Raw genomic sequence first — 15427 nt, 5'->3', positions numbered from 1 at the left:
TTGGCAGATACAATCGTCAGATGGCAAATTCCCACTTCAATTTCATGGACCATCAATAACTAATGAAAACACAAAGGCAATCATGTTTAATGGAATGTTTATTGATTTAATCGGTGCTTAGGCAAAGTAGGTATTATGTATCATTAGAGGTGGCATATTAAGGCAAAATGTAGAAAGCACAAGTTAACTCATCTTTATCAGATAGTGTGTGAAATACGAGTAAACTTGGACCCGTCTCCAATATGTTAAAATTTATGATGACGACTTCTTGTGATTCTTTCCTAACTTTTTTTTCTTGTAGTGGCTTTTTAGAACATTGTCATTGTATACTTTTTATGATCAAAAGGGTTTGGTAATCTGAGTCATCCTTTTTCATGTTGAAACCTTTCTCTTTCCAATTTTATCACGATTTTGGTCAGCATTGAAATATTAGTGGGATTTTTGGTATTAATACTCTTTGCCTAGTGGTAAAATAGGTGACATAACACTCGCTCATTTTGTGCTTTAAGCTGGAGGCTGGTTTTAATAGGTGAGGGTAGGGCTCTAGCCAGATTTAAGTCCCAATAGTGTGAAATGGACACCTTTTTGGTGGTATGATAGTTTATTTCCCTGGGCCTCCTCCCTCATTTAGTAACCAAATGCTCTACACGGTTATGTCTATCTATATCTGTCGGTCACGGCTATCATGCTGCCCCAAATGCATCTTATGTATTTCATATTTTTAAATTTATGCCCATCTGATGACTGAAATTTATTGATATTATGCATTTTAGGTGTACACAGTGGCAGAGAAAAAGGTTGTGCCTGTCCAGCGTGACTCTCCAGTTAAACCAAAGGAAACGGACAGCTATGGTCAAGAGAGGGAATTGTATGAAATGCTTTGCAGGAATGAGATTTCCCTGCCGCCAGCTGATCAAGCCAAGCTCACGTGTCGGTATGTTGACAAGGGTGTTCCGTTTTTGAAGCTAGCTCGTGTGAAGGAAGAAGAGGCATACTTGAAGCCCAGGATTGTCATCTACCATGATGTGATCTATGATTCTGAAATGGAAACCATCAAGAAACTTGCTCAGCCTAAGGTATGTGATAGCATAAAGGGCTTTTTGTTTAACTTATAGTTTCACTTCTGTGATTGCTGAAGAGTGGTATTATTTTAATCAATAAGAAAATCAATTTTACTCTAAGCTTCACCTCCTCTCGTGAGATAATATGTGCCTATTTAATGTTGATCATGGAAATTGTGGCATGCCCCTGGATTGTTCCTTTCTGCTAAACTATGACTTAGTTGGGGCAAATGCTTTGTGTTCCTTTGATTATATATGCATTAAATTCTGAGGTAGAACAATTTTGGTCATAAAATCAAGCACTCAGAATTAAAAAAAAAACATTTTTGTCTGCCCATATAGCATTATTTCAAATTACAGCTAAAAATGCTGCATCCATAGCTAGTGTACTTTTTGAGAATATCAAGATGCAAAAAATTTTAGTGCAAAATAAAATTTTGCTCACAACAAATGATGTGCTGGATGCTGCCTTAGGTCATTATTGCAACTGGCATCAAACCTCATGGCTGCATGTTAGTTGCTTGAAAAATAGACCAGCTAGCACAGAGTTAGCCTCATATTTAAATATGACGATAATTGAGGGTTATCAAGGGTTATTGATGATATCCCATAAGGGAGGGTTATAATTAGGATAATTGAGGGTTTGATTAAATAATTACATAAACAATAAGTTTTATCTTAAACACTAAAATTAAATTTAAAATTGTAATTTTTTAAATTTAGACCTGCCTTACTTTTACAATAGAAATTTATTTTAAAATAGAAATATTTTGCATTTTCTGCATCATAACCGCCATCCGTTGTAACCACAGCACACGTGTGGGAGTAAGCTGCAGTTCAAAATAAGGCAGCAAATAGTGTACGCTTTCAGTTTAAATTTCCAAGTTGGATATCCTGCGTGGCCACACTATGGCTTAGTGCAAGATGAAATATATCGGATGCATTAGACGACATTATGAAGACTTCATTTACCTCTTATCAGTAATCAGTTCTGGGTCCATAACTGTTAGTTTCTTAACGTGAACTTATTTTCCTGCTGGAATACACTGGTTTTAGTGTAAATTAAATGAGACTTTTACTCAAATTAATTGACAATTCTAATAAAGAACATTACATGAGAAGTTGCTGTTGCTGTGTGTATGTATTTGTTTGCCAACCAATGAGGACAAAACATCAGCAATGAAGAAGTAAATGTAGAACACAACTGAAAATTACAAATAATGACAGAAATATCAAGGAAAAGAGCTGTGTGTGCTAGGTAATGTTAAATCCATCTTGGACATCCATGGCTTCTCTGCAGAATTATGCTCATATCAATTCTTCCTTCTATTGAAATGTGATCAGGACCCATTCTTCATCACACTTTTACCCAATTGTATTTATTCATTTTAGTTTCGCCGTGCCACTGTTCAAAATTACAAGACTGGTGAGTTGGAGACGGCTAACTACCGTATTAGTAAGTCAGCATGGTTGAAGGCAGAAGACGACCCAAAAATCGCTGCTGTGAATCAAAGAGTGGAGGATTTAACTGGTTTAACGGTGGAAACTGCGGAAGAATTGCAAGTGGTGAACTATGGAATAGGTGGACATTATGAACCTCATTTTGATTTTGCAAGGGTGAGATCATATTGTGCAGCTATCATAATGTTGTCTGGTTTAGAAAATCATTGCTACACCATGCCATATTCAGATGGTTCCTTGGCTTGAATGAATTGGATTTAAAAATTTGGTCTAAGTGTAATTAAAATCTGAAATTTTACACTGTGGTGAGTTCAAATAACTGATATTGATGAAATGTAGTTGCCTTTCTAATTTGAGTTTTGCTAGAATTCTTATTTTTCATTTTGCATTGAATTCCACTGAATATCTTAGCTACAAAGTATTAGGTACATTTTTTCATGCCAAGGGATGAAAGAGGTGAATTGTTAGCATGTGCATTTCTAACAAATATGCATTTTGATCACTAATTTGGAAAGGCATTATGTATGGCTTAATTTGGAGTATGAAATCCCTCAATAGCTGAATGTTCATGCTTAAAATGTAATATTGTTTTCACCACCATCATCGTCATCATCATTAGTGAACAATCCTAAGATTGGCTTGATGTAGCTATCCATTCCTCTCTCCCATCCGCTAGCCTTTTGCCATTGAAATATTTTTGATCGTTTCTTTGGTGTCATTTTTTGCCGCAGTGGAGGCATCTCTTACTTTCGTGATACTCTTTCAATATGTGTTGCCTTTTTGTCTACTCATATTATTTATTTCAATGCCTTTCCATTAAAACATGACCAAAGATAGGAATGATAATGCTTTTCTCTTTTTCCTTCTAGAGAGAAGAGAAGAATGCTTTCAAATCCCTTGGAACAGGAAATAGAATTGCCACTATTCTCTTCTACGTGAGTATTGGAGGAGCCATGACATACTTTTCTCCCAGAAAACCCTCGCGTTTTGATTCCTCTCATATTCTATATTGTATTTTTTTATGTAGTGACTTGGTGAATCAGATCTATACGGCACCTTTTGTTTTTAGCGTGATCAGTTGAGATACCCCAGGCATGTTCATGCTGACTGACATCATCTTGCTTTTACAAGACTACTATTTTAATTTTTGCTGCCATTAGTTTGCAGATATAGTAGTTTATATTATGCCAAATCTTTTTATTTGTGATCAGCCAAGTACCATATTTTGTAGTTTTTAGATTGAATGTAAGATGTGGTTGTATTGCAATTACAATAATACATGTATTTCGTCACAATTACACAGCATATTATTTTTTTTGATTGAACTTGTTAGAAAATGTTATATTAATATAAATTCTTTTGAAAGCTTTCAGAGTAAATGTTAGTTTTTATGGATAGGATGCAAAAAGGTTGAAAAAAGTCCATCCCGGCACAGGCCACTCAGTCTCCGAGTGCGAAGTAGGCTCAGTGGAAGCACTGTGGTACAGGATATGTACTCTTGTGATGCAATTTCCCTTTTGCCTCCAATACCTGTGCTGATTTAAAATATCACTTTCTTCTGTTGTTGTGTCACTTCATGTTGAAGCCTGCACACTATCATATGTGTACGTAACATGCAATAAAAATTTAAGTGTGCATGCATCTCACTAACAAATTGCATTATGCAAATGTAAACGAATTGTAGTGGTGGTTGCAAGGAGTGTAGTCTGATAAGAAAATTATATTTTTGGCAGTAATATCACTGTTATTACTCTATATATGTTACATATGTATGTCATTATTTAGCATACATGTGTAGTAAATGCATCTCCTCATATGTCCTTGTGAAGTTTTTTAATGAAATTTAAGGGACTTATTTCATTAGGTATTATGAACATGTTAACATTGGATTTCTGGAGTGTAAGAGAGTAGCATGTAAAAAATTCCAATGAAGCTGTTCGTCGACCATGCAATACTCATGGTGCGTGTGATATTCATTACAATGTGCTACAAAGCCTTCTCAAATTTTACGAATTCCTGAAAAGCTATAAATTTTCCTGTGCCCTGAACTTGTGGTTTTATCATCAAATGGCAGACTTGATGTAAGGGACAGGAATCGCTGTAGAGAAATGGTGCATCGTACAGTGTAGATCCAAACTCAGTTTACCACAGCTCATATAGCTTTGTATTGCTAGTTATCTGTACCCCAGAAAAATACAGAAGTCCAAACAATGCCTCCATCTCATCGATGTCTACATCTTTTTGATAAGTTTGTGGAACTGCTATTCCTAAACACTGACGTTGTCATTCCTCATTTGTGGAGAGTAATATCTTGCTTAGCAAAGCGTTATCAAACAACAACTGCCAAGCTTGCATAGGAGTTTTGACACCATGCGCTACTCCTTTCGTTACGGGTAGTACTTATATTAAGTTTCGTCACCTGATTCTCCCTTGTACCAGGGAAAAAAAATAAATAGCCACTAAGAAATAGCCATTTTACTTCAACAAACTTGCAATGTCACTAGCAAAAATCATAAATCGGTATTTGTTAACGCTTACATACGAGAAAACATGCATTGCACTATAATTTTACATCATATATAATAAGCATGCATGTATGAAATTTAAGGTAACGTAATGTTCGTTTGCATTTGGAAAAAATATTTGAATGAAATTGTTGAAAAATGACAAAATCATTAGGATGAAAGTTTGGATGAAGTCCGAAAAAAAATTTCATGACCTACACACTGGGGTCCGGCAGACCCCAGACCATTTTTAATTTTTTTTGTGTTACACTTAGCATGTAAATAACTGCACCAATCACATTATTTGCTTCTTTAAACATGAAAAGGAATTTACATTGGGGAGAGCTACCTATAATTATGTAGCTTTTTGAAAAAATAATAGCAAAGAATAAATTTGCTGAGGTACACTGGACCCCAGTGTGCACGTATAGGGTTAGGAAAACAATTTAAATATTATTTAGAATTCACAAGCTCATTAATTAAGTATAAATTCGAGTTCTAAGCTGAAACACCTGTCATGAGCATTCAGGTGCTAACTTCCTAATCTTTCAACAACCCAGTAAGCAGAGTTGACTGCAGAGAGGTATGAGTAGCAGAGGGCTGTGTTTCAGTTCTTGGTGCTACCTATTACTTTTATTTTGTACAATGGTATTTTACATGATTCCTTAAGAAAAACATTTTAAAGGTTTAGAATTGGAAGCAATTAAATGTAGCCACCATGCATATAATTGGCCCAATTCTTCTTTAGAATTACATATTTCCTTTTAAAGGATTGTGCATTTATCCTCAAGGATGTCTCAGGATGGAATTTGATTATTGACTTTAGATTGCTTTATTCATTCTATGTATTTTGATGATTGAGTTATTTCAGCTGGATGTGAACCGAATCCTTGGTATTCTTGACAGATGAGTGATGTTCATCAAGGAGGCGCCACAGTCTTCCCTGCATTGAAGGTGGCACTATGGCCTAGAAAGGGTGCAGCAGCCTTTTGGTTCAATTTACATCGTAGCGGTGAGGGAGATTTTCTCACACGTCATGCCGCTTGTCCTGTCCTGACAGGATCCAAATGGGGTAAGTCCCTGTGTCCTCTTTGTGTGAACTTATGAAAGAATCATGTTTGGGCAAATAATTTTTGTTTCATAGATTGTTGCCTCTGCAAATTTATATTTGGAAATAGAACTACCCTAAATTTCCAGGTATAAAAAGCACTCATGCATAATGTGCAATTCAGTAATTTGCAGTGAGGATTTTTTTTGCATAAGAACAAAAGGTGCGGTGTCAATTTTCCGACGCAAACAAACGAAAGCCTTGTTTGTGCGGCGCGAGGTCGAGGACAAGTAAATAAATAATTCCATTTTACTGAGGTGATTCTGAAAGGAAATAATTAGCCCGGTGTAGCCTTGCATTAAAATACAGTTACCCTAGTGCTTTTGTGTCAGATTTTATTTTTTTATAAATATGTATCGTGGAAAACATCGAAGGAGTGTGAACGCGTGAACGGATAATCCGCCACGTGGATAAACTGCAGCAGGTTAATCGACTGTCTGCTGCATGCACATTTCTGGTGAAATGGGAGTAAAATAAGTGTTCAACATTAAGGAATTTATCTGTTTAATGGGAACATGTTATGCACTACAGCGTCATAAAAAATTTGGAAAAAATTTTGAATTTGCCAGAGCAAATTTCAAAACAATGAATACAGTACTTTTTGGTTCCTGGAAAATTTAAGGCTCAATCGGGGGCTATGAAATGAAAGGAACGAGAAAAAATTAGGAACCTATTTGGCCAATCATCGCTTAAAATTTTAATAACTAAAACATATTACTTTAAGGCGTCATTTGGTAGCTAAACTGGCTAAAGCACTCGACCGGAAATCAAGGGATCAGGGTTCGAACCCTGGTCAAGGCAAATAATTTTTTCCTCTGTGGATTTTTAGCATATCTTGGAATTGGCGTACTTTGAACCAATTCCGAGGAATAAACAATTTTCGATTCTACATTGTGGAGATGGTCGATTTGTTGATTTCAGATTTCGGACTTGAGACTTTGGCATATGCATATTTGGAATCTACTGAAAAACACTTAAAGACTGACATTCTACCCTGTTTTTCCTGTAGCCATCTTATTAATTTAGAATTTAATTTTAAAAAATATCTTGCAAGTGAAAAATCATTGTTGCCAGAATTCAAGCACTAAAATACTTGTTAATACATACTCTCGCAAGTGCTATCATATCTGTTTTGGTTCATATTATTGTTTCGTAGTAGTGTAATCATGTTAATCAGCTATATCTCTCTGGTTCTCATATCTAATTTCTGAAATGGTGTTGTGAATATGTCATGGCATTAGCTCCTTATCAGTTGTTTAGCACTAGAAGTGCTCTATATGAATTGTGTATGTTCTTGAATTTTAACAGTCCTATACCTCTATTTATTGCAGTTTCAAATAAATGGTTCCATGAAGTTGGACAAGAATTTAAAAGGCCCTGTGGTCTCACTAAGGATGCTGAATGATCTCTCTGGTATGTATCATAGAAAATCATCTTGCAGAGAGAAGGTAGCCTCCTTACCAGATGCAAGAATCCAAATTTCCATGTTTATTTTGGGGAAGGATTACAAACAATAAATATGGACAAATGCGAACTAGGAATAGCTGATCTTCAGTTCTTTTAGATCTTCAATTAACGGGGAAGTTTTCTTTGGATGCAATAGTTAATTGAAAATAAATGAAAGGGGTATCTTAACATGCTTTTCACCAAGGTTGGGATCTGGGTTTTTGGGTACCTTACCAGGTGTTCTTTGACATTTGGTAATAATGTCAACTGATTTTTTTGATGCATCTGATTTAAGGATGTTGTGAAAAAAGAGTGATCTGGTTGACCAGGTGCACTATTTTTTTACTCTAATGGAAGGTTATAATATTCTGATTGCTGATGATGATTTTCATGTATTAATGCAGAGATATGACTAGGATCCTGGTTTACAAGAGCACATTATAACATTGTGAGCCATTAGTAACATTTTCTTAACACCAGATCATGCAGTTTTGCCGGTCATTAGTTGCAAATATGTGGTTCAGTGATCTCCCATCATAGTCGTGCCTTCATATCATCTGCAGCACGGGAAGCCAAAACCAAAGAGCCCTCAAATAAGCTGCAGCTGTATATCATACAACTATTCACATGTCATTCATAGGAACTAGCAATTATGTTCCATTGTTTAGGAAAGCTGTCTTAATTATTAGTGAAAATATGGAGCTGGGATTTCTTTGGTGGTTGAAGAGATATTGTGCATAATTACCTTTATCATCCTTGTTCAGCCAGTAGCTCACAAACTTTCACTTTTTTCTTCGAGATTGATAAAAACATGGATGACAGGATTCCTAACACTTCCCTGTATCAGTTGTTAAAGATATCTTACTTGCTTTTGCCCTTGTAGAGTATTCTATACATATTGGTTGGAGGCCCACAGGCATATGATTTCCAGGCATGATGCTGCTGTGGTTTCATTCTAGCTCATTTGTCATGTAAGTCTAGCTCACATCAGAGTGGAACCATTTGAAGGGAATGATGGTGATCACTAGAGTGTGGACAGGGGGCGAATTGATATTAATTCTTTTCCACCGGTCTGCCTCGTGGACCCCTAAAGAATTGAGTGTGGTCAATTCTGCCATTTGAATATACCACTGCTGTCATGTGACAGATATGATGTTTACCCCTGTACCAATTCCATTCCTTGTGAAGACAATTCACTTAGTTCAACTTGAAAGTCATAATCTAATGATGATGAAATGCCATCTGAAATTCAAGAAATTAAAGTAATCAGTGGAGACCGCATGGCAATTAGAGAAACTAAAGGAGCCAAAAAATCAACAGGCCTTTCAAGAATTAGTGGAGAGCAAGATAGGATTAGATCAGACTGAGAAGTCAGTGGAGAATAGCTGGACAAATATCAAAAGTGGGCTTCAGGAGGCCGCTAGAGAAGTTCTAAGGAGAAGAAAAATGTGTTAAGAAAAAGCCATGGATCATGAATTAAGTCCTAAATCTCATTGAAGATCAGAGAAAGTATAAGAACATGACAAGTGAGGAAAGACAGGCTTGTAACAAAGGAATAAGGAATGAAATTTGTTGCAAGCGAGGGAAGCTAGAGAAGCGTGGATGATGAACATACGCGAGGATGTGCAAAATAACCTCTTACGAGGAAAAGTGAAAGCTGCGTATGTAATGGTGAGGAACCATTTCAAGGAATGGAGCACAAGATGTAATACCATGAGGGACAAGTATGGAAATATTCTTATTGAAAACGAAGACAAAGCCAAGAGATGGAAGGAATAGCTGGAGGAATTATACAAGGGAAGCAAACTCAGCTCAAAAACTATCGAAGAGGAAAGTGAAGTTGAAAAGGATGGCATTATAACAAGCATCTTAAGATTGGAATTTGTTGCTGCAATAAGAGATGTACGAAAGGATAAGGCCCTAGGAATAGATGACATGCCAGCAGAGGTAATCAAAAATGTGGAAGGAAAGGTTTTAACTCAACTGTATAAAACCATCTGCGACATGTACTCATCAGGAGATTAACCTTGTGACTTCGAGAATAACATCATCATTCCTATACCCAAAAAGAAGAGAGCAGAGAAGTGCAAAGACTTTAGGACCATAACCCTGATGACACATGCGCCAAAGATTCTGACAAAAATCATTTACAGGAGAATAGAACGAAGAGCAGAAGAATTCCTGGATGAGGACCAATTGGGATTTAGGAAAAGCAAGGGCACAAGAGAAGCAATAGGGTGGTTCCCTTATTTGGCTTTAGAAATCCCAGTTTAGACAAATGGCAATGGTTAATTTTGACCGCATTTGTAAAAGGCCAGATTGGCGCCCAAGTGATGCCACTCCACGTGGTGTCACCGGGACCTAGTTTCTATATGAGTAGATAGGAGTTTTACATCATCTGAGAGCATGACGCATAGAGCTCAGGGAAATATCCCTTAATAATCACCTATTAAAACTGTCTATTGTCGGAAATTTTCCTTCGTTTGACAAGGTATTAATGATTCTTATTTAAGCCAAGCGCTATGTGCTAGCAGGGTACTCTGCTACCTGCTAGCAACCTCAAGCCAAGTGCATCGCAGCGGCACACATATCCTCGCCCCAAGGTCACCTTACACGGCGACAGTGGGAACCAGAATGACGTCGCACAGGCTTTTCCCAGCATTCATCCTTAGCCGTCGTGTTTTCGTGCGCTTGCAAATTTTCACTCTTCATTAAATCAGGAAAAATAGATATCATCATTTAAAAATCTAAAAGCGTGAAATGCGTAGTCCAGGAGTAATAATCTTTCGATTTAGGCAACAAAGAAATAATAGGAAACCACCCTATTGTGGCTCTTAGGCTGCTAATAGAGAAGAGAATGGAGAAAAGCAAGCCGACTTTCATTGCATTTGTCTATTTAGAGAAGGCATTCGATTAACGTGGGATGGAATTCAATGCTTACAATTCTGAAAGAAATTGGAGTGCTCTACAATGATCGTAGAAATGCTCACAGTTTGTATAAAAACCAAGTAGTTGTGATCAAATGCGGACCCAACGGTGCATAAGCAAGAATAAGGAAAGGGGTGAGACAAGGGTGTCCACTTTCCCCCATAATTTTTTATGTTTACATTGAGAAAGCCATCAATGAAATCAAAGAGAAAGCTTTGGGTGTCAAAATGCACGGAGAAAAAAATAGTACACTGCGATTTGCTGATGACATAGCACTCATAGTCGAGACAGAGAAGGATTTGAAGAAGACTTTGACTATAATGGAAAGGGCTATGGCCAGATATCAGCTGAAAATCAACAAAAAGAAGATATTAGTATGTAGCAAAAGAGAGGAGGCTAAGACAAACATAACCTAGGAAAGCATGAGCTTGAAGAGGTGAAAGAGTTTTCTTACTTGGGAAGCTGAATTACTAACGATGGATGAAGCAAGAAAGAAATAGGTAGTCAGTGCAATAGCACAGGTGAAGAGGGCTTTCTACAAAAAGAAGAATCCTATAGCCAGTACACCCTTAAGTAGTGGGGTAGTTACTGTAGAAAAAGTGCTACAGCTTTATTCCCAACAGGCATAGGTTCAAAATATAATTACATTATAAAATTTGCACAGTATGAATTCCCCCAAGTAAGCACTCATTTCCAGCAGGCGGCGTAACCCAGTGCATTGAGAAGCTCATCGTGTCTTTTGGCACCCAGGGTTTAAGTCCTGGTAGAGTCAAATTTTTTTCTTTCTTATAATTAGAGGAATCAACCCAACCCCATTCATTCAAGTCCGATAAGTATTTTTTCTATTTTCATCTTATTTTATGGAGTTGCCATGAACCTCTGAATGAGGGCTTGCGACGTGTACTGTTAGGGGATTTTAGATTCCCATTACAGGCTCGCATGCAACCATTAGGTTTGGATTTTGAAGATCAGTGAATACTTCTTTGAGTTCCGAGGGCTTTAATTGTTTACTGGAGTGCCACAAGATGGTGAAGAATTAACTGAATGTTTATCACACTGCAATGGTTGCCCTCATAAATTCCTCGGAACTGCCGTGGAATTTTCACCTAAATTTAATTTCACTCAATTTTTCCTTAAATAGAGAGCATGCTTTTGGCTGAAAATACAAGGGCATGTGAAACATATTTACAATGATTTTCTCAATGAACAACATATTTTATGGAGTGAATCTTCTCTCGTGGGCAAAGGGAAGATCGTAGATTCCTACACGAAAAATATGATGTCAGGTTAACACTATTTTTCCTTCAACCTCAGTCTTTTTTTGGTTCATTCATTTTAAATTTTCATTCGTGGCCAGCAATTGTGTATAATTTAATCGTATGCAATGATAAAACATTTGAAGTAAAGTACAAGATAATTAAGGACTACCATATTGACTATTTTTGCTACATTAGGACCTTCAGGAAAGTATTCAGTGAAGTATACCCAAACATCAACTTTTCACTGTTTGCATCGTACATTCTCGGGATTGCAGAATTAATGATTGATGCAAGGTCGAAAGGAGAATGAGAGGAGGGTGGGGCGATGGATAATCTGCCATGGAAATCCAAGGTGGTCTGACACTCAGAGAGTGAGTGCTCCAGGGATGCAATTTCTCCACAAATGCGACTGCTGCGTAAGCGCTCAGTTTTAATGCTTGCCCATTTTTCGGAGCAGTCTTTATTTTTGTTAAATCCCTGAGAACTCATTGCTGATTGGCAGAAATTTAAATATTAGTTATAGGTGGCCAGGTGTTGTTAGATGATCTTAAAGTCCTTAGATATAATAAAAGTGTTAATGAAAAATTGGCAGCTAACTTAAGCAATCACAGAGCATAAGCCATTTATTCATACTCTATAGCCCATGTATGACTTCATTAAACCATATTTTGTCATGATAGCTAGTGGTTGCTTTTAACAGATTCAATCAAAGTAAAAATTTATCTTTATTTAGAATTAGGTTTAAAATGTAAGTAATTAGTATTTGGTTCTATTAAGAGTGAATGTGGTTAATTTTTTTCATAACATACCATAAATAATTACCTCTTGTTAAGTAATGCCCGCGATAGTAGCTGAAAATTCATTTTCACTGTCAAGATTCTCATAGTGACAATTTTTCTTCCAGGTTGCTGCTGTCCTTCACTAGTAACCACTCTCAAGTTGTGAACTCTAAAAAGAATTTTGTATTATTTATTTGAGAATCAATTCCAGTGCCATCGAAAACCTTGATCTGAAATGACTCGTTCAATCATAAGAAATTGGTTTTCAATCCAAAGCAAGTTTTTAGTGTAATCAGTCATCATTTGATATTGAATGTATTTAAGTTCAGGAGGAAATTATGTTCCTTTTTTAAAACTGAAAATCTCACTTTTTTATAATAATGCAGCATTTGTTAGTGTCCCAGGTATGATAAATGGCATGAAATGATACAATGCCTACTGTGGTGAGACCTTGCTGCCGATCTGTCGGCATCATCATTTGCCGCCATGAATGCTAACATCCATTTGTGCATTGTATCCCATAAAACTGATAGTCAACAGGGTTTTAGCATGATGTGATCATTGTGATAATCAGTGCATCATGAGAAACTCTGTAGTGGCCCACTTATTGTTCCAGAGGTATTATGATGTGGTTCCTACAATGACAGATTTGGTGTGGAAAAACTCATAGCCTAGCTATAACTGACAGTGCATTCTTGAGTCTCTCCTATGCTTGGGATGAAATAAAACAAATGAAACTGTATCAGCATTGTTGCTGACTCGGAAACACTAACAATGGTCAATCAAAGAAAAACAATCTTGTTTTAAAAATGAGATTCGATTAAGCCAGGCTTCAACAATCTCAGCGTACAACGACTTCACAGGTATCCCCAATCAACATGGCTTCACTGGAAACGTATGGTCTATACTTGTTAGTATCTGCTGGAAAGATGGTGGCCCCTAAATGCACTGAATGCTTTTGAGTGGTGTGTTCTTTGCATATGAGGGAAGGCAAATTTCTTTCTTGTGTGGGTGGGGAGGATTTCAATGGAGGGACTTTCAACAGGGGCCTGAGGGCGGACTCAGCCAGTCTGGAAAAGGGTTTCTCATGGGGATGTGATCTCTCGGACAGGTTCTTAGCCTTGCCTCATCACCAGTGGCCAGCCTCTTCCTTTAGAGTCCTCTCTAATTCACATTCATGGTTGCAATTTTAGGGTGACAATTACTCTTAAAACCAATTATGTTGCATGTGAATTCAAACCGGTGAATATTCAATATGACTTTGAGATGCAGGATAATTCTCTCTCATGTACGTGATCATGTTGGTGAGAGTGGACGTTACTGCTGTGGTGGATGTAGAATCAAGTGCAACATCTGTGTCATGACTTTTATCATATGAATTGTAATATATTCTTGTAATGCCTGCATCAGATAAGATGTTTATGAGAGAAATTGGATGCTCAAATTAATGGCGTGGCTATGAAGAGTGATAATTAGAGAAATGATTGGTGGAATGTGCTAATGAGTAAAAACTATTGCACATTTACTTGTGTAAGCAATATCTTTGTGTGTCCTGCACTCGTAAATCTTTAGACTACTTAAAAAGAAAGAAAAGATTTTTCAAAATATTAATCTTTAATCCTCTAGTCCATTTCTGTTTTATCTTCTATTCAAGTTCTTCAATGAAGATTTTGATTTCAAGGAAGTAATGTATCACCTGTGTGCAGTTCACCCTCCCTCAAAACTATTTCATGGGATTTAATTATGTTATGATGCAGTGTTAGAATTTATGAAATGTTATTTTATTTTCCATATTTTTTTACTTTAGGATAATGCGATTAAATACTTCATTGTGCAATGTTGGAAAACAATAAGGGAAACGTGGATTCTCTTTTACCCGTATATTTCACGAGTGATTAGGGAAAAAGATATCTGGCTTACATGAGTACATCTAACATTAGTTTGATTAATTTTTCCTGCTTTTGTGTTAATTATGCATTGAGAGTCCATGAAAAGTATGTCTCTATGAAGTGCAGCAGTGGTGGGATGATTGTTGTGAATGTATATGTGTATTACAAACCATTTTTTAGCCCTCATGATGGAAGGAATGAGATCATCTTGTTAATGAAGTCTTATATTCCTCTGATGAGTGCAAAAATCATAATTATGTCTGAATGTGACGTAATTATTGCCTGCCTATTCCTTGTAAATATCACATTATTCATCATGGTAAAATGACCAAGAGGTGACATCCCAGTTGCTCATCTTTGCCATTTTAAAAGTTTTGATTTATATATTACCCCTTGGCTTATACTGGGCAAGGGTGATGAGAGAAACTGGAGCCTGTTTGGATGATGTTTTCATTGTGCCATTTTGGAGAATCATAGGGGTTGTTGGCCTGCTGGTTCTGGAACTTCTACAAGGATATCCTGGTAACATTTTTTAATGCTTGTCTTACCATCCATGTTGGATCAAGTATTGCTTATGCAAATTATGAATATTAAATATTTCATTTATAACAACTTATTTTTATTCAGTGCCAAAGTGCTGTAGTTGGCATTCTGTGATTCGTTCTGTTTCATAGAGTGTGGTTGAGCACAAATTGTTTCGTTGAAGTGCAGGTGGCGGTATCAGGAGTAGGACTACGTTGTCCTCAGTGGTGGGATGCTGTTCTCCGATCGTTTCGTCCTCGTTGGCAAGGAATGCTGGTTTCAATCGGTCCACGGACACCTACATTTCTCGGTCCCTGATCTGCAGTAGGAAGTTCTTCTCCCCTTGGTGCAGTACTTTAAAGAGTCCATCGTAAGGTGGTTGCAATGACTTTCCTGGCCCGTCGTTTCCCACAAAAATGTGCAAGCAGGTGGCGAGATCCCGGAATATGAAAATGTTTCGTTCGCCGTGC

The 15427-nt window shown here is 37.0% G+C and overlaps 1 protein-coding gene across 2 annotated transcripts in view; it reads left to right on the top strand.

Moving 5' to 3' along the window:
- Positions 1-15044, top strand: part of LOC124170585 (prolyl 4-hydroxylase subunit alpha-1) — an 89641-nt gene extending 74597 nt beyond the window's left edge. For both annotated transcript variants that reach the window (XM_046549384.1, XM_046549385.1), the window contains exons 7-12: positions 774-1076; positions 2454-2678; positions 3392-3457; positions 5933-6098; positions 7466-7547; positions 12672-15044. In XM_046549384.1, coding sequence (XP_046405340.1) covers positions 774-1076; positions 2454-2678; positions 3392-3457; positions 5933-6098; positions 7466-7539 — 834 coding nt within the window. In that variant the 3' untranslated portion in view covers positions 7540-7547; positions 12672-15044. The remainder of the gene's footprint in view (positions 1-773; positions 1077-2453; positions 2679-3391; positions 3458-5932; positions 6099-7465; positions 7548-12671) is intronic.
- Positions 15045-15427: the final 383 nt, after the last annotated feature.

Source organism: Ischnura elegans, chromosome X, assembly GCF_921293095.1.
Source record: "Ischnura elegans chromosome X, ioIscEleg1.1, whole genome shotgun sequence".
Lineage (NCBI taxonomy): Eukaryota > Metazoa > Arthropoda > Insecta > Odonata > Coenagrionidae > Ischnura > Ischnura elegans.
The sequence above is the reverse complement of the archived record's forward strand: the minus strand, read 5'-3'. Positions and strand labels throughout refer to the sequence as shown.